The following is a 20,456-nucleotide window of genomic DNA, read 5'->3' as shown; positions in this document are numbered from 1 at the left end:
ACATCCGTTTCATAACTAGATTCTCGGAAGGCGGGAGGACAAAGACCGCCACTGTTATCCTTACGTTCAGCAAAGAGTCTTTACCTTCCAACATCAGAATTGGATTCGAAGTTCTTAACGTAAGACCATACATCCCGAACCCCCTTCGTTGTGCAAAATGTCAGATTTATGGACATCACGAAAAGACTTGTCGAGCTTCGAAAGTGGTGTGTGGCAAGTGTGCGGCTGTTGGCCACTCTGCTGACAACTGTACATTCGAGACTGAGTGTTGCTTTCACTGCCAGGGCGCTCACTCCACTTCCTCTAGGGTTTGTCCCAAGTGGAAGGAGGAGAAAGAGATCTGCACAGTGAAGGCGACTGACGGCATATCCTTTTACGATGACAGGAAGAAGGTGAGGTAGTTGCATGCAACTCCCAAGCCTAATGTCTCCTATGCATCGGCGGTTGTGTCCCGTCCCGTGATGTGCACCGTGAAGACACAGACTGACCTTACTTTCGCTCCTCATGCCCCACACTCTGCCTTTCAATCTCTCCCTCCTGTACGCTCCAGCTCTCTTACGGACATACCTGTCGTTACTTCCTACTCTCAGGCTGCCCCTGCTCCTTCACAGTCGGTGCGGCAAAAATAGAAGTCCGACAAGTCTGATAAGATTAATTTGACCACCCTCAGCAAGCCGGCACGTCCTCATGTCCTTCCTGCTCCTGGTCCAACGAGGGAGAGAAAGGGTAGCTTTTCCTTGGTGGAGCCTGGGAGCCTTATCATTGATGAAAGTATGGAGGTTTCCAACTGCAAGCACCGGGAAAGGTGCCCCGGTAGCAACTCGCCCAGCCGAGGGGGCATAAAAAAAACTAAGCACACTGGCCACCCTCGTAAATCTTCAACCGTCGCATTCACTGTGTTACAGTGGAATTGTAGGACTCTCGGGAATAAATTACACATTATAGCAATCTTGCTTTCAATACACAGGCCAGACATACTTTGCTTACAGGAGACGCGCTTGGTGGATCACCCTGATCCTCCCCAGTTCGAACACTACCACTCGTATAGAAGATATGATGGTCACGGAGTTGCCATATACACACACACATCACACCCACAAACGGAATTGATTCTAAATTCTACTCTGGAAGCTGTCGCGTGCAGAGTAAAATTTAATAACACGTATCTGTCTATTTGCTCTCTTAACTGTCCTCCACATGGCCCCATTGATAGTGATGCTTTAATTTCACTCTTTGAACAATCGCCTGGAAATAAGGCTTTTCGTCTCATTAACTCTCCTCCTCTTACTGACTTACTTCAACCTCTGTCTCTTCGCCGTACTGTTGCATCTTTATCTCTTTTCTGTCGCTACTTTAATGGTCACTGCTCCTCTGAACTGTCTGCTTGCATTCCTCCACCTCTACGACGGGCGCGCAGCACCCGTCTGGCAGCAAACTCTCATCCCTTTTCTGTCCAACTCTCTAATGCAAGAGTTAACCGTTACTCCCAGTCTTTCATTTATGTAACAGGTCAGCTCTGGAACTGTCTCCCTCCGTCTGTATTTCCTGCTGCCTATGATCTCCAGTCTTTCAAACGCAGTGTGTCCAGGCATCTCAAAATGATTGGATCTTGAATTTGGCTCTCTATTGTATTTTGTTTTTCTCTTGGAGGGAACTGTTACTGCGGGCTCATGGCCTTTGGTTCCTTCTTCCTCGCATAAAAAAAAAGAAAAAAGTTAGTGTTGGGTGACTTTAACGCCCATCACTATCAGTGGGGTAGCCTGAGGATGGATGATCGTGGGGAGCAAGTAGCCGACCTTATACTACAATCCAACCTCTGTCTTCTGAACGATGGTTGTGCGACTCGTGTAGATGATCGTACTGGTAACTTTTCGGCCATTGACTTATCTCTGGCCTCCACTGGTATACATCAAGATTTCTCGTGGGACCCTTATGATGACTCCTTGGGAAGTGATTATTTACTCATCTGTCTTTCTTATACACGCGACATCGTTTCGGACCCTCCACCCTCAAAATTTAACTATAAGGAAGCAGACTGGGGATCGTTCTCAAGGATCGCCAATTGAGATATATGTGGGAAGACCATAGATGTTAAAGTCGAAAATGTAAATAATTCCATAATACACGCGGCTGAGGCTGCTATTCCCAAGACTTCTGCAGTTCATGCGAAGCATAGAGCACATTGGTGGACACCGGATTGCCGACAAGCATTAAGGAAATGCAATAGGAGATACAGGATTTTTAACAACCCTTGGGGGAAGCAGCCTAGGTATATAGATAGATAGATAGACAAACAGGCACGGGCTGAGGCAAGGAGAATAATAAGAAGGACGAAACGTGACTCCTGGCGGTCCTTTGTGTCCACGGTGAATCGATCAACTCCACTCACTGAAGTCTGGTCTACTATTAAAATGTTAAATAATAAACGCCCAAACATCCCTGTAACCACTCTGCAGGTGAACAACACCATCTATAACGATCCCATGGACATTGCTAACATCCTCGCCAGGAGTTTTTCTCATGTAAGTAGCTCAGCCAATTATGACCCACGTTTCCAACATCACAAACGCACTGCTGAGCTACAGCTATTAGACTTTGCTACAGAAGACGTAGACTCCCCGTACAACCAAGAGTTTATGCTTGATGAACTGCTTCTTGCCCTTAAATCATGTAAAGACACCAGCCCTGGACCTGACTTCATCACATACGGTATGATCCAGCATCTTAATTAGGACAGCCTGATTAAGATGTTAGCCCTGTAATATGAGCTTTGGGCGTCTCGAACGTTCCCAAACTCATGGCACTTTGCACACGTCATACCGATACCCAAAGTGGCTGATCGTCTTATGAATCCCACTTCATTTCGACCTATTGTGTTGACTTCGTGTCTATGTAAGGTCATGGAACGAATGGTAAACAGTAGGCTTCTTTTTGTTTTAGAGTCGAAGAATTTGTTAAATGATCAACATTGTGGCTTCCGTAAATACAGAAGTTCACTAGATCATTTAATGAATTTGGAGCATTGTATTGCAGAGGCATTTGCCAATAAAGAATTCATGATAGGGGTGCTCTTGGACATCCATAAAGTCTACGACATGACATGGCGACACGGTATACTAATGATTTAAGAGGAAATTTGCCTATCTTTTTTCCTAACTTCTTGGGGGACAGGACTTTGTCAAATTACCCCGTAACGTAACATCGGATATATTTATCCAGGAAAACGGGGTGCCGCAGGGAAGTGTGCTTAGTCACACTTTATTTAGTGTTATGATCAATGATATTCTGTCATCGGCTCCCATCCCCAGGAATCTTAAATACTCAATCATTGCTGACGATTGTGCAATATGGCACTCCTCCCGTAATGCACAATTTTCGGCTGGAAGGATTCAAGCAGCCCTTGATTCCGTCCACCAATGGGCCTTGCAGTGGGGATTTAAGTTTTCTGTCCCTAAGTGTGCCGCTGTAGTTTTCACTAATCGTAACGTACCTAATTTGTGCTTGACTTTGGATAATCAGGCAGTACCTTTTCAAAATTCTGTCAAGTTTTAGGGAATACATTTTGATCATCGTTTGAACTTTAAAATTCATGTAAATAATTTGCTTGCTCGTTGTGCTAAACCATTAAATGTCCTCAAGTACCTAGCAGGTACTACATGGGGTGCTGACAGAATATCTTTATTAATGGTGTATAAGTCCCTTATTCGATCGAAGCTAGACCATGGCGCACAGGTGTATGGCTCGGCATCCGATGCCACGTTGAAAAGATTGGATGTGTTGCAGAATTAATGTTTGCGAATGTGTCTTGGAGCCGTCCGGTGTACCCGTGTAGCTCGTATGGAAGTGGAGGCAAATGTGCCTCCCCTCCGTATTCTCCGTGACCATCTGGCATTATCATATGGCTTAAGAACATCAAAGAAAAGAAATATCGGCAATGTGGCCTGTACCCCCTTGCGTAAATACCACCATCTTATGCGGGGGGTGCGTTGACCACTTGCCGTTCGCCTCCACTTACTGACTCAGGAACTTGGTGTGGACCTCAGTGACTGTGACACGTTGGTGTTTAAAAATATAGCGCCTTGGGAGCCACCCGGCTTTACTGTTGATGTGTCATGGCTCCCAGCACCAAAGACCAAGGCGCCGGAGGCGGAGGTCCACCACTTGTTTCGTAACATCATCGTTCGTCACATGGGGTCCCACCAATTGTACACCGACGGCTCCAAGTCGAGTGAATGTGTGGGTGCTAGTGTGTGGTCGACTGAATGTTCCCTCAAGTATCGGTTGCCGACTCATACATCTGTGTTTACTTCCGAACTTTTTGCTATTGACAAAGCCATAGACTATTTTTTTTTCCTTTATGCAGGGAAGAAGGAACCAAAGGCCGTGAGCGTGCAATTATTGTTCCTTCCAAGAGAAAAACAAAATACAAGAGGGAGCCAAATTCAAGATCCGATCATTTCGAGATGCCTTGACACACTGCGTATGAAAGACTGGAGATCATAGGAAGCAGGAAATACAGGCAGAGGGAGACAGTTCCAGAGCTGACCTGTTGCATAAATGAAGGACCAGGAGTAACGGTTAACTCATGCATTAGAGAGCTGGACAGAAAAGGGATGAGAGTTTGCTGCTAGAGGGGTGCTACGCGCCCGTTGTAGAGGTGGAGGGATGCATGCAGACAGTTCAGAGGAGCAGTGACCACTGAAGTAGCGATAGAAAAGAGATAAAGATGCAACAGTGCAATGAAGAGACAGAGGTTGAAGGGAGTCAGTATGAGAAGGAGAGTTAATGAGACGAAAAGCCTTTGACTCCACCCTATTGAGAAGAGCTGTATGTGGGGAGCCTCCCCACACATGAGAGTTGTACTCCACAGAGGGGCGGATAAAACCCCTGTATAGAGTCAACAATTGCGCAGGGGTAAAGAAGGAACGGAGTTGGCTTACCACACCTAATCTCTTGGAAGCAAATTTTACATGAGATGTAATATGATCTTTCAAAGATAAGTCCCGAGTGAATGAAACCTCAAGCATGTTCAAGGATGATGCAGGATTAAGCTGAATATTATTAAACATTAATGGGTATATCTGTGGAAGATTTTGTCGGGTTGATAGGTGTAAAAACTGAGTCTTAGATGCATTAAAAACAACCATATTATTTTTACCCCAGTCAGAGATACGCGCCAAGTCAGACATTAGATGTGCCATAGCCTCATCCCTTGTTTGTTGAAGTAACTGCTGAGATGGACGTTGCGGGAACCGAATGGAAAGGTGATGCGTGGAGTCATCAGCGTATGAGTGGATATGGTTAGATGTACAGCTTAGAAGGTCACTGATAAATAAAAGGAAGAGAACTTTTGATAGGACAGAGCCTTGAGGAACATCACTGTTAATAGATCTAGGAGAACAACGATGGCCGTCTACAACAGCAGCTATAGAATGACCAGAAAGGAAGCTAGAGATGAAGGCACAGATAGAAGCATAGAAACCGTAAAAGGGCGGTTTGGAAAATAAAGATTTGTGCCAGACTCGATCGAAAGCCTTTGAGATGTCAAGTGCAATGGCAAAGCTTTCGCCAAAGTCCCGAAAGGAGGATGACCAGGAGTCTGAAAGGTAGGTGAGGAGATCGACAGTGGAGTATCCCTGACGGAACCCATACTGGCGATCAGAAAGAAGGTTGTGATAGGAAAGATGCTTTAAAATTTTTCTGTTAAGAATTGACTCGAAAACTTTTGAGATACAGGATGTTAAAGCAATTGGACGATAGTTAGAGGGTTGGGAATGGTCACCCTTCTTTGGGACTGGCTGAATGAAAGCAAACTTCCAGCAAGAAGGAAAGGTACAGGTTGAAAGACAAAAGCGAAAAAGTTTGCCTAGGCAGGGTGTAAGTACTGAAGCACAGTTCTTGAGGACAACAGGAGGGACCCCATCAGCCCCATATGCCTTATTAGTATTGAGGCCTGTGATGGCAGAAAATACATCAGCTGAAGAAATTTTAATGTCAGCCATGAGGAAGTCAGAGGGGGGAAGTGATGGAGGAACAGCTCCGGAATCGTCTAAGGTGGAATTGGAGGAGAAAGTCTGAGCAAAGAAATAGCCACAGAGCCATCAGAGTAGAAAAGAGGAGGGAAGGATGATGAGATAAAGTTGTTAGAAAATTTTTGGCAAGGTGCCAGAAGAGGCGGGAAGAATTCGAGTTGGAGAGTTGAGAGCATTTAGTACGGATGAAATTATTTTTAGCAGAGCGAAGAACAGACTTAGCATGATTCGGGCAGAAACGTATAAAAGATGTGATTCAGGGGTGGGTTGGCTCCGGTACCTTTTATAGGCCCTCTCTTTGTTGCAGACAGCATTAGAACAAGTGTGATTAAACCAAGGCTTTCTTGCATCAGTCAGAGGATATGAGAAAGGAATGTATGCTTCCATGGCCGAGAGAATAACCTCCGTAATGTACAAGGCACACTCAGATGGCTCCCGGCCATGGAAGCAATAATCATTCCAGGAAAAATCAAAGAAGTACTGCCTGAGTGCCTCCCAATTCGCAGCTCCAAAGTGCCACAGACGATGTTTCTTTGGAGGGTCCACAGGCCGTACCGGAGCGATAGGACAGGTTGAGGTGATAAGGTTGTGATCAGAGGAGCCCAATGGAAAGAGAAGATTAACAGTGTAAGCAGAATGATTAGTTGTAAAGAAGAGGTCAAGTATGTTGGAGCTCTCTCCAATGCAGTCAGGGATACGGGTAGGGTGCTGTACAAGCTAGGTCATTAAGGATAGAAAAGGAGTAGGCTTGTTCACCAGGTGGATCAGTGAATGGAGAGGAGAGCCAAAGGTGGTGGTGAACATTGAAACCTCATAGAATCTCTAAATTCTCGGTATGACTCATTTGTCATATTATCAGATTCAAAATCAGCCCTTCAGGCAATTGCATCTTGAACTCCGGACTGGCACTAGTTGCATTCATGCAACATGTCTTTCACGCTGATCTGGGTGCCTGGATATTGTCGTATATACGGCAATGAGCAGGCTGACTTACTTGCAAAGTCGGCTGTAGAGCTCGAGGAGACTTAGGACGTTCCTCGTGATCTACGGTCGAGTCTATCTCTAGGAAAGAAATCAATAATTCTTCTGTGGCAAGGTCAGTGGACCAGACTAAATATTCCAACATGAAAGCCATACCTGGGCGACTGGGATACTGCCAACCGTACCAGTCGCCTTGAAGAAAAAGCGTTGGCTCGTCTACGGCTTAATGCCACCATACTAACGCACATGAAACCTTACATGGAAAAACGATTCCCACCGCACTGTGACATCTGTGATGCGGTGTCATCTATCAGTTATATCACCCTACGCTGTTGGGGATTTATTCGTGAACGCGCTTCACTTATAAATTACTGAGGCACAGCAAACGTCCCCTTCACCCTTTCCACCATCCTGGGTGATGGGGACATTGTTGTGACTGATAAATTGATGGCATTTCTTGAGAGAGACCGGACTGATCAGAGTGACGTGACTTTTTTACTGTATGGTTATGGTTTTTATCTACTGTAAATATGTATATATTGTACTATTAATCAGGGTTGACGGTTGACATTTGAAATAGTTCCTCCTTCCGACTGATCTATTTCTATTATTGCTGTCCCCTACATTAAACCCCGTTCCTCGACTGACAGTCACCAGCTGATGAGTGCAAGTGTGCAATATAGAAAAGTATTGGCTACTTGCAGTCGATGGTGGTGTGTTGAGCGAGGTCCTTCATTTTTTGTATATATTATGTAAATACATTATACCATCTTGCTTAAGTTATTCTAATTAGGGCCGACAGCTGACGTATATGGAAATGTTTCTGACTCGTCTGGTTCCCTTTCATATATTGATGTCCCCTATATTAGGTTGTGCCTCGACTGACAGTCACCAGGTGATGAGTGCAGGTATATAATTTAGAAAGGCATTACATATCTTTCATTCTCAGATCTTTAGTGGAAAAGTTTCTAGAGAAGGGAAAGAAGTTGTATGCGGCTTTCATGGATTTGGAGAAAGCATATGACAGGGTGGATAGACTAGGATTGTGGAAAGTGTTAAGAATATATGGAGTAGATGGGAAGTTGTTGAATGCTGTGAAGAGTATGTACGATGGTGCGAAGGCTGCAGTGCGTGTGGATGGTGAACTAAGTGAATTTTCTCTTTGAAAGTTGGGTTGAAACAGGGATGTGTCATGTCTCCATGGTTGTTCAATCTGTACATGGATGGGGTAATAAAAGAGGTACAAGGTAGGGTAGTGGATGTTGGAGTGGCCCTGGTGAGAGAGGATAGTGTTTGGAAACTCCCTGTACTGTTGTTTGCAGATGATACTGTGTTGTTGAGTGAAGATGAAGGGGAGCTGCAAGGCTTGGTGGATGAGTTTGAGAGAGTGTGTAAGAAACGGAATCTAAAGGTGAATGTAGGGAAGAGTAAAGTGATGGTCTTTGAGAGAGGTGAAGTCAGTGAATGTACAGCGAGGTTGGATGGTGAGGAATTGGAAAATGTGAGTACGTTTAAGTACTTGGGTAGTGTGATGAGTAAGGATGGAGGTTTGGAGGGTGAAGTGCTTGAAAGGGTACAGCAGGGAAGAAAGGTTGCTGGTTCTTTGAAAGCAGTGATGAGAAACAGGGAAGTGAGCATGGAAGTGAAAAAGTTACTACATGACAGTATTGTGATACCAACTCTAACGTACGGAAGTGAAGCTTGGACGTTGTTGGAAGGACACAAGTCAAGAGTGAGAGCAGTGGAAATGAGTTATTTAAGAGGAGCCTGTGGAGTCACATGGGGAGACAGGCTGACGAATGAGGATATAAAGGAGCGTTGTGGTGTGGATGTGGATGTGATAGGAAGCGTTATGAGGAACACACTGAGGTGGCTTGGCCATGTGGAGAGGATGGAGGGTGAAAGACTGACGAAGAGAGTGTATGTGAGTGAGGTGGAGGGGGAAAGAGGGAGGGGGAGGCCGAGGATGAGATGGAGAGATGGGGTGGAGAAGTATATGAGAGATGGGGGTGTGAGTTGGGAGCAGGGGAGTGAAATGGCGGGGGACAGGGCGACTTGGAGGCGATTTGTTTGTGGCCACCCCAAACGGGATTGAGGCGTCTGGCAATAGATAGATAGATAGATTACATATCTGCAGTCGATGGTGTTCTCTTGGTCTAGGTGTTTTTATTTTTATCATTAGTGTAGGTTTAGCTATTTTGTCTTTTTAGGATTTAGTATAGGTTAGCGATTTGTCTGTTAGGTTATTAGTTTTAGGGTTTCTAGGTTAATTAGGCATTTTTTTTTCTATTACATAATGTAAGATTTTAAAAAATAAAAATACAAAAAATAAATACGGTAAAAAATCATTATATATACCAGGTATATATGTAAGTGTGTATGAAAATGTGTATATATATATATATATATATATATATATATATATATATATATATATATATATATATATATATATATATATAGATAGATAGATAGATAGATAGATAGATAGATAGATAGATATCTCCATCATCCAATCCTACGTGGCCCAATAGAAGCGTAGGAGCCCGGGGATAGGCAAGTTGGTCCTGACATTTAAGATGAGAGTGACCAGCCTCATTCATCCCCGAGTGGCATTACATGAGCAATAAACCCCAACCACCCCTTGGAGATAAACCTACACAGGCTCAATCCGGTTGGGGCGCTGTAGTTACCCACTAAACCACCAGGAGCCAAAATTTGGTTATGCGGTTTCCACCCAGCATAGTAAAAATGTTTTCCTGGTGTACAGGAAACCATTTAGCTTGTCACTCAGTGTAGAGTCACCCACAGGCAGAAGGAAGAGGAAAGAATGAAGAAAAGAAAGGCAGAAGAGGGAGTGTAAAGTCACCTGCAGGCAGAAGGACGAGGAAGGAATAAAGGAAAGAAAGACAGAAGAGGATGGAAGGAAAGAAGGATGGAGGAGAGGAAAGGGCAGACATCCGAGAGCAGCACTACATCGAGTGAGTGGATGGTGAGCGTCCCCATCTACCACAGGTCTATGTACTGTATACAGTATACATATATATATTTGCCTTAATGACCAGGGGCTTCGGCCCCAATGGTCGATAGGAAAAAAAAAAAAAGGGGGGGGGGCTTAGTTCTTCTATTATTGTGACTGAAAACTTATTTACAGTATCTGGACTAAGATAACTAGCTTAGACCTCTGTGATCTCAAACTGGAGAGACAATAAATGACTGGATAATGAATGGATGACAGTTAAGTAAGTACAGTACCTGTTGTGACTGGATTCAGCCATAACTTCATTACATTTGCGGAGCATGAGACAGCCATTTTTAGGTGTTCCATATCCTTACCCAACTATCCTTGCAGATACCAAACATCATATGTCAAAGGTCATGATCAACTCTGAAAAGAAATTAACTAACAATGAGATACAAGCAGTCTGTAAAATAACATTGCGTGTACTGGGTATATCTAAAAAATCTATTGGTTTAAATCCCCCGACAATGTTATCTAAATTTCATCTTGAACAAAGTAGCCTAGACATAAATATACATCCATGAGATGAATAGCCAACTCCTCCGTTTACTCAAAAGAATATTTAAAAATGTACGGTGCAATGAAATATATACAATTCCTTAAAAGTTAGTTTATATTAAAATATGGCTAGACCTGACTGGACGAAGAAAAACATCAAGAATTCCAGTTACCAGTGAACGCTTGCAATCCTACTGACGAGCGGGCAACCTCTGCTCTCTCGGCTCTCGTTCCGCCTCGGCCCTCTCCCTCTGCGGCTCTGCCTCTCTCAGTGTGCCTCCGACTCCTTTGAAGGGTGTATGTGTGTGACACTTTCTTGTCATCCTCAAGTGTTTTGGGAATGATAATGACTGAAATATTATTATAACGCTGTAGGATGGACCACAGGAGAAGTGCCTGCCTCATCCTCACCGCCATACTCTTAGGTAAGTTTCGGAAAGGGTATAGAAAAGTCTGGTCAGGTGGATTTCACATCACCTTCCGAGGAAACCACTTTCTTTTTCGTCAGCCTCGAATTTCCGCTCTCATTTACTTCCGCGAACACATAATAACATCCCCATCAAAAACAAATCAAGCTGGATAATTAGACTTTAGGCAAATTTACTAGCAAGGAAAGGTAAGTAGCATTAAACAGATCGATTTTCGTCTCAATATGTGGTGACTTCAACTGGCCCCGTTAGCTTTACCATCTGGCCTTGGTGAGCTGTGGACCCGTTTTCACAAATAAACTTATAATTATCCTCTTCTCATAACACAAAATCTGATTTACTAGAAGAACAAAGAGACACAGGGAGAAGCAGCAAACTCCCTTCGTCCTTCCCGTAAAACAAATCCGAGTTACGAGGGAAAGTTGATCGATAAGCATGTTCGTGAATCTCGGTCCTGCTCACATCCACGTAACTGTTATTCATCCCTCACGTCGCTTGTCTGGACTGCCTTTGTGAGATGAAGAACAATAATTCATCAGGGAACGTGAAAGAAAATCGTAGCAAGAAGCAGTTTTTGAGCTGACAATAGCTCAGGAAAAATGCAAAATTGCAATATGGCTTGGTGGAAGGAAAACATTATAGTTTTGGGAATGAATGAAAGAAAGAGAAAGTCGTATCAACAAAGTATGCCAGTATACCTGACCAGTTTTAGCTCTATTATAAGCTTGATAAAAGTAGTTTTCTCGAAAATTAACGATACGAATTAGTTTGTTTTATTTTTCATGCAACTTTTAATAGAAAATATATATTTGAGGTTTCCAAAAAAATACCGTACCTAAGATAAGCGTAACAACTAGAGTCCAAAAATAAAATGGCAAAAGTAGTCAGAGTACAGAGTAGGTGATTAACATAACCGTAAAAATAGGAGTATTATTTATAACTAATTTTAACAGTACATCCATCAAATAACCGAGTCATATAACTGAAAATAACTGACTAAAATAACAGTACAATTAAGAAGACTAACATAAATGAAATAATACTGGAACCGTAAGTAAAAACTAATTGAAAACCGTTGTGAAAGAGTAGGCCTAATGACCGGTTTAAAGTAATGTGCAACCGTTTATAAGTAATGAAGTACAGACAAACCGTAAGAGTACCAGGAGTAGTATGAGCGTAAAAGTGAGAGTTATATATTTAGTTGAGGTCATTTCGGGATGTAGGTTAGGCCGGCTACCTGAGCGGGCAAAATTGACCTCTCTGACATTTCCTTACTTCCTTATACTCCCTTACTCATTTCCGCTGTTTTCATCTCTCTCTCTCTTTCTCTCTCTCATGGTCCTAACGTAGCCTAATTTTGCTTTGTTAGAGAGAGAGAGAGAGAGAGATCTATGTGCATATTCTCTCTCTCTCTCTCTCTCTCTCTCTCTCTCTCATGGTCCTAACGTAGCCTAACTGCTTTGTTAAAGAGGGAGAGAGAATATGCAAATAGATCTCCCCCTCTCTCTCTCTCTATATATATATATCTATCTATCTCTCTATCTCATGGTCCTAACGTACCCTAACTTTGCTTTGTTAGAGAGGGAGAGAGAGAATATGCAAATGGATCTCTCTCTCTCTCTCTCTCTCTCTCTCTCTCTCTCTCTCTCTCTCTCTCTCTCTCACTCTCTCATGGTCCTAACGTGCCCTAACTGCTTTGTTAGAGAGAGTATGCAGATCTCTCTCTCTCTCTCTCTCTCTCTCTCTCTCTCTCTCTCTCTCTCAAGGAAATTTGGAAACAGCGATCTAATACAAGCCTACCTGGACAGTTAACCAAATTACCTTGAAGTTAAATATCATGCAGAGATCACGGACGTAGCAATAATGTATTTACAACTCGTTAGTGAATGAATTGGCTTATTATTATTATTATTATTATTATTATTATTATTATTATTATTATTATTATTACGGACGCTAAGGTCGTAACTGCATAGATTTTTTTTTTTTCCTTTTTTTTTTTTTTTTTTTTTTTTTTTTCGTTTGTATGGCCTATTGCTGTTGCCTGTTGACTCCCAGGGGATTGTACCAGTCATTTATAAATACCTGCAACGGGGCCTTATGAAATATCAACTCCTTCAGTCCGAGGAAATAATAGATCTATATCTTGTTGCTTCCTAACAGTTTAATTCAGTTTAGGAGAAACTTTCGAACGAACTTAGAAAGATTAGATAGTTTGCATTAATCCTTTCACTACTGGGGCACTCGGCGCAGCTGATTAAAACAGTTTGGTGTACAAGCAGGAATATGCAGTAGTAACATGACGTCCTCTGATTCTCATTGCTGTAAACGACCAAACAAAGCACAGATCAGGTAAACTTAGCTACGACCAAACAAAGCACAGATCAGGTAAACTTAGCTACGACCAAACAAAGCACAGATCAGGTAAACTTAGCTACGACCAAACAAAGCACAGATCAGGTAAACTTAGCAACGACCAAACAAAGCACAGATCAGGCCGTGACGTCAGCATCGTGAGACATTTAACTGAGACAATAGTAAATACCATTATTACAGAGCCAGAGTTGCCAAGTTCAGCACTATTGCCATCTGATTATTCACATATCTAGCGACAGCTTATACGATGTATGAAGACTAGCGATATTCTGCTGAGATTTCTGCATAGATTTGGGGATGTTTAGAGACTTAATATTTCAGTGATATTTTAGAGATTTTTTTTTTTTTCGGCGACATTTTATAGAATACTGCGTGCATAGTGAGAGGAAGTTATGTGTTTTGTTTGGTTTCTTTGTCTGCTCCTGTCAGCAAGAATGCGAAAAAGCTATTGAATGGAATGACACCAGATTTGGAATAATAATTGAGGACCGCCCTGAACAAGTGACGAAATTTTGATCATATAAGGTCGTAGGTCATAGTTCAAGGACAAGATTAACTCAAACAGTTCTAACCCTACACAGACCACACTTGGTGGAAGGGCTGGGGTCAGGAAAGGATGAAATGATTCAGTTTTGAGAACAATCAGTCAAAGGTAATGTCACAGGGAAGGGCCAAAGTTATGGTTCATAAACAGAGTTTTATTCGACCGAACCAAACTGATGGAAAGGTTCAGGGTCAGAAAAGGATGAAGTGATTCTGTTTTGAGAACAATAAATCAAAGGTCAAGGTCAAAGGGCAAGATTCATTTGGATTTGACTTGGTGGAAGTGTTCAGGGTCTGGCAAGGTTCAAGTAATTCGAGCCTAAGAACAGTAGGTCGAAGGTAGGGTCAATGACTAGAGGCTAATTTTCGGCCTCAGACCGACTGTAGGGCACGGGTCTTGTCCTCTCTGAGGGCTCCTTCTTGTAGTACGCTAGCCCTTTCCTCATGGTAGGTTAGGGCGCCTACCATCCACTCATTCAGTGATGTGCAACCTGTAAGTGACTCCAGTGAGTGAAGGGACAAATGGTTTCCTGTAATCAAGGACATTATTCAAAACTCTGCACACGTGTACGGAGTGTGAAGTTTGTTTTATCACTGGGCGCGTATGTTTATCTTAACTGTACCCGCTATATCTGCTTTGATCTGATTTGATCCAAACTTGGTGAGGAGGTTGAGGTTCAGCCACTGATGAAGAGATTCGATTCTGATAACACAGGACAAGTATCAACTCAGTTTTGATTCAGTCTGGACCAAACATGGTTGAAAGGTTAATGGTCAGGCAAGGATGAAGTTATTCGATTTTGAACACAGTTTTGGTTGATCATGGTCAAAGGGTACGTATGTTGCGCATTGAGCTGTGCGGCTTCTTTTACTATTACTAATAATAATGATAATGAAAGGAAAGCATTCGGGAGCCGAATGCTAATCGCCCGCCAGAATATTTATTTTTTGTATGCAAGAAAGATTTTGGCCATATCCTTATATTGCACCCTGAAAGTTTCATGATGATAGCTCAAGCCGTTCATGAGATATAATGGTGAAGCAGGCGATAAAAACTAGTTGACCTTTGGCGGCCATTTTGGTGACCTTGACCTTGATCCCGAGTGCCCATTTTCGAAAGGCCAAGATTTTGACCATATCTTGACACCCTGCAGGCTTCATGTTGATAACTCAAGCCTTTCATGAAATATAATGGGAACACACACACACACACACACACACACACACACACACACACACACACACACACACACACACACACACACACACACACACACACACATACACACACACACACATCGCTCGCTGGCGCAGTGGTAACGTTCTCGCTTGCCATCTGGTAGACGGGAGTTCGCGCCTCGCTCAGGTTGCGAAAAGTTTCACTGACGAGGTGGGTGGTTACTGTCCCCCTTGAGCAAGGGGACGGGTGTGTGGGTGGGTGAAGGTCACAGCCTTGCCCTTAGATCGGACTATATGAGCTCTCAGCTCCCTTCCGGGAGGGTAAAAGCTGACGATCACGACCATCAAGTGATCCTGACCGACCCGGTGAATTACACACACACACACAAACACACACAAAGGCAGGCAAAAGCATTATCGCACCGCCTTCTGAAGGCGGGCGATAATAATAATGATGATAATAATAATAATAATAACACATGCTTTATAATCTGCGGCCAAAGGTTGAAAATATTCATAGGTGCATTTGGCGGAAATGGTGGTCAAGGAGTTAGAGACGTTGACTGCTGTCTGACAGGGCGTTAGTTCTAGCCAAGGCTGGGCCATGGAACAAACTGATTAACTGGATTTCGTTAAAAAATATTTTACCAGTCTTTCACAAGATCCATCCACGTCATAAAATCGCCCCGCTAATACCACTTCACCTGTCCTGAATGAAACAACCCTAGCACCCTAGCATGTATTCAGCATGGACGTGTAGCTAGCACCAATGGATGACTTCTGTGCCACAGAGAACGGAATTAAAAAACAAAAATGTAAATAAATAAACAAGTAAACGTCGGCTTATGACGAATATATTTTACTCTGGTTAACACCAGACGATTTATTTCGCCACTGGGAGACCAATCATGTGTGAGGGTTAATAGTTACCGGTGACGAAAATATAGGCTACTCTAAGTTAGATTTCATAAACTCTCTCATAGTCAGGACAGCTGTAGCATTGTTTAAACTGATGCCACAGGACTATTCTTGTGGGTGTTTCCATTTCACACAGTATTCATACTGGTACTGTGCCATTAACCTTCATGGACGGCACAGCTCTGATATTCTAGCAGGCATGGGGTAATAGTACCATGTAATGGTAATAGTAATATAAAATTACAGCATTTTCGGGTAACAGTAATAGTAATAGACTGAACTTCGCATGCTTGTAACATACTAGTAATAGAATGCAAAGTAATACGGGGTGTCACATAATTCCAGCATCAAAGGAAATTTTATAGAATTTGTTCATAACGACCCCCGTTGTTTAAGACACACAGATCCAGTACCCTATGATGCAGGACCTATGGGACACCCTGCAGAGTAATAGTCTATTGCTTTCTTTTACATCTATTCTCTGCGGTCTCATTTGCAACTGACACCACGATCAGAACCACGAAACTCGGTAGTGCCCCGATGAACGTCACATAAACCGAGCTGACAACTATCAACGTTCAGACGACAGTTAACTGATTCAGATTTTATTGAGTGTCGACAGTGGAGCGTCGTCGAGCGAATAATTGTAATTGTAATAGTAATAAATACCCCAGTAATAGTAATAGTAATAAGTACTGAAACGTTATAATAGTAGTGGTAATAGCTGGGCTCCGAAGTAACGGTAATTGTAACAGTGATAGAACAACTGTAATTGACACCATTCCCACTTTCTAGTCCAGCCAACCGACAGGGCACTACGAGTACACTCATCTGAAAGCAAGTCATAGGAGCTGAAAGTGTTGATATGATATTATTTGATATTTTAGCACTTTCAAACAGCAGTTTGGATTTTTTTTTTTTTTTTTTTTCAAAAAGGGACATACTAGCGATATTTGAGAGGAACTGTTGACATAAGTGATTTTGGCAGGGTAACTGCATTGACGCATACGTCCCATCCAGTTGCCATATCATGAGTGTTACTGTTTTGATTTTATATACTGTACTGTCGAGGTTACTGGTTCCTCCACACTTTCGGAACTTAAAATTTAAACCTGCAGTACGAGGACGTAATTTTCGTTGTGTTTCTACTACCGCCAGTTGATTTCATTAAACTTTGGGGATACATCTTGTTGTGAAAGGATTATTAAAAGATGTCTACTCCGTACAGCTCGGTGTCTCCTCTACGCTGAATAAAATCAGTCGAAGGTTTAAAAAGTAAACTAAAAATTATGCCATCCTAGCTGAATGCTTGAGATCTGTCGATTAGCCAAATATTAGTCATGAGGATTTGGAGAAATAGAAGGGAAGGACGGGAGGAAGGAGTAGATGTAAGGAGAGTGGAAAGGTTACAAGAGGATGAGAAAAGGCAGAATATAAGAGAGAAGTGGAAGAACAAGCCGGTAAATATGAATTGGAGCAGATGGGGGACGTGGAAGGTATGTGCAAGATATTCACAGAGGAAATATGTGCAGCATGTGAGGTGGTGTGTGGGGCGAAGAGAAGACGAAGGGGGGTGCAGGGAACAGCATCGTGGAATGAAGAGGTGAGACAGCCTGTGGCACAAAAGAAAAGAGCATATAATGAATGGATGAGAAATAGGGACGTGGAAGAAGTTGAGAGACGGAAGAGAGAGTTATATGTAGAGAGGAAGAGAGAGGTGAAAAGATTAGTAAGAGAGGGTAAGAAGAGAGTGGATGAGGAATTTGGAAGGAATTTGAGTGTCAAGTGCAGGGAATGTAAAAAAATGTTCTGGAAAGAGGTAAAGAGAGTCAGACAGGGTGGCAATGAAGTTAGTAGAGGAGTGAAAGATAAAAAAGGTAGATTACTAGTTGAGAAGGGAGAAAAAGTGAGCAGATGGAGAGAGCATTTTAATGAATAGTTGAACATAGAAAATGAAAGTGATGCGAGTATAAGTGGCTGGGAGAAGGAGGGAGGTGAAAAGACAGGAAGAAATCAGTAGGACGGAAGTTGTGGAAGCAATGAAGAAAGTTAAAATGGGGAAGGCCCCAGGAATTGATGGAGTGTATGGTGAAATGCTGAAGCATGGGGGAGAGATAGTAGTGGAATGGATGTATAAGATGTGCAGATTGGCCTGGGAGGAAGGTAAAGTCCCTGGTGATTGGAAGTCAGGTATAATTATTCCCTTGTACAAAGGGAAAGGGGAAAAAGAAGTGTGTGGTAATCATAGGGGCATTTGTCTTCTTAGTGTAATAGGAAAAGTATACAGTAGGATACTTACTGACAGAGTTAGGGAAATAACAGAGGAATTAGTTGGAGAAGTGGGAGGCTTTATGAAGGGAAGACGTTGTGTAGATCAGATATTCATTCTTAGATCTTTAGTGGAAAAATTTCTAGAGAAGGGAAATAAGTTGTATGCGGCCTTCATGGATTTGTTGAAAGCATATGACAGGGTGGATAGACAAGGATTGTGGAAAGTGTTAAGAATATATGAAGTAGATGGGAAGTTGTTGAATGCTGTGAAGAGTATATGTATGAGGGTGTTAAGGCTGCAGTGCGTGTGGATAGTGAACTGAGTGAGTTTTTCTATTTGAAGGTTGGGTTGAAACAGGGATGTGTCATGTCTCCATGGTTGTTCAATCTATATATGGATGGGGTTATAAAAGAGATACAAGGTAGGGTAGTGGATGTTGGAGTGGCCCTAATGAGAGAGGGCAGTGTGTGAAAACTCCCTGTACTGTTGTTTGCAGATAATACTGTGTTGTTAAGCGAAGACGAAGGGGAGCTGCAAGGTTTGGTGGATGAGTTTGGGAGAGTGTGTATGAAACGGAATTTAAAGGTGAATGTAGGGAAGAGTAAAGTTATGGTTTTCGAGAGAGGTGAAGTAAGTGAATATACAGTGAGGTTGGATGATGAGGAAATAGAAAGTGTGAGTACGTTTAGGTACCTGGGTAGTGTGATGAGAAAGGATGGAAGTTTGGAGGGTGAAGTGCTTGAAAGGGTACAACAAGGAAGAAAGGTTGCTGGTTCCTTGAAGACAGTGATAAGAAACAGGGAACTGAGCATGGAAGTGAAAAAGTTATTATATGACACTATTGTGATACCAACTCTGACGTATGGAAGTGAAGCTTGGACGTTGTTGGAGGGACACAAGTCAAGAGTGAGAGCAGTGGAAATGAGTTATTTGAGAGGAGCATGTGGAATCACATGGAGAGACAGACTGACAAATAAGGATGTGAAGGAGCGTTGTGGTGTGGATGTGGATGTGATAGGAAGCGTTAGGAGAAACACACTGAGGTGATTTGGCCATGTGGAGATGGAGAATGAGAGACTTACGAGGAGAGTGTATATGAGTGAGGTGGAGGGGGAGAGAGGGAGGGGAAGGCTAAGAATGAGATGGAGGGATGGAATGGAGAGGTATTTGAGAGAGGGGGTGTGAATTGGGAGCAAGGCAGTGAAATGGCGCGGGACAGGGTGACGTGGAGGCGATTTGTTTGTGGCCACCCCGTATAAGGGATTAAGGCGTCTGGCAATAGATACATAGATAGGTTTGGAGAGGAAGTCTGGGTTCACGAAGAAACTTAAATGATTAACGTTTTTCGATAACTCATATTTGGTTCTGCAGGAAGGACAAAGAGCCTGTAGAATCTCTTTATGTCTTCTGTTCATCCTAAAAAAGGGAGATCTTAATGACAAAGAGAAATTATCGTACGTTATATCCCTCTGCTGCAGGAATAACATGAAAAGGGAGTGCAGTCCTTCCTTTTGACTTCCATAAAAAAAGAAAAAAATCCTAGTTTGTTCAAGGATCCCAGTCAGAGTTCGATTCTCTGTTCAAAGTCTGTGTTCTTCCGTGTTTATTTGTGTTCTCCTTTATCCAGCACCATAACTGGAGACATCAATACACTTCTATAGCTACTGTTTCTGGTGTTCTTGGAGAGGACTAGAACAATGAAAAACAAAGAAAAAGAAAGAAAGAAAGAAAGAAAAGGAAACTGCGTTACTGACGCTTATGCAATCGATAAACGTTCATTTAATTTCATCCAGCTTCCTGACTAAAGATGGTGATTATTCATCTTTCGTCATAATCCCATCAGCCCGAGGACGCCTGTTTTAGTCTTCCCATCTCCAGACATATAAATCCAGCTTCAGAGAGACTTCAAGCTCGATGGTAAGAATATAGCTTTCCTTCCCTGCCGTGTTTTCCTAAAGTGAATAAAATCGTCTTTTAGCAGCAGGAACTAGAAAGCACTCAGAGTGCGCATACCTCCACCAATTCCATTGCAAGATCCGGATCCGGATGCACTCCAAAATTTAAACAATTCTTTCTTGGCCATGGCCCACCCTTCCACAATATTTCATTGAAATTCATTGAGAACTTTTGGAGATATCGTGTGGACAAATCTCATTCAGCCAGTCCCAAAGAAGGGTGACCACTCCCAACCCTCCAACTATCGTCCA

At 42.7% G+C, this 20,456-nt stretch overlaps 1 protein-coding gene across 1 annotated transcript in view; it reads left to right on the top strand.

Annotated features, from left to right (window-relative positions):
* Positions 1-10,818: 10,818 nt before the first annotated feature.
* Positions 10,819-20,456, top strand: part of knk (cytochrome and DOMON domain-containing protein knickkopf) — a 196,743-nt gene continuing 187,105 nt past the window's right edge. Inside the window, exon 1 of the mRNA XM_080266709.1 lies at positions 10,819-10,958. Within this exon, the coding sequence (XP_080122835.1) occupies positions 10,910-10,958 (49 nt within the window). The 5' untranslated portion in view covers positions 10,819-10,909. The remainder of the gene's footprint in view (positions 10,959-20,456) is intronic.

Source organism: Coenobita brevimanus, chromosome 21, assembly GCF_032717465.1.
Source record: "Coenobita brevimanus isolate Jiangsu-jjx chromosome 21, ASM3271746v2, whole genome shotgun sequence".
Lineage (NCBI taxonomy): Eukaryota > Metazoa > Arthropoda > Malacostraca > Decapoda > Coenobitidae > Coenobita > Coenobita brevimanus.
This window is presented reverse-complemented; position numbering and strand designations above follow the sequence as displayed.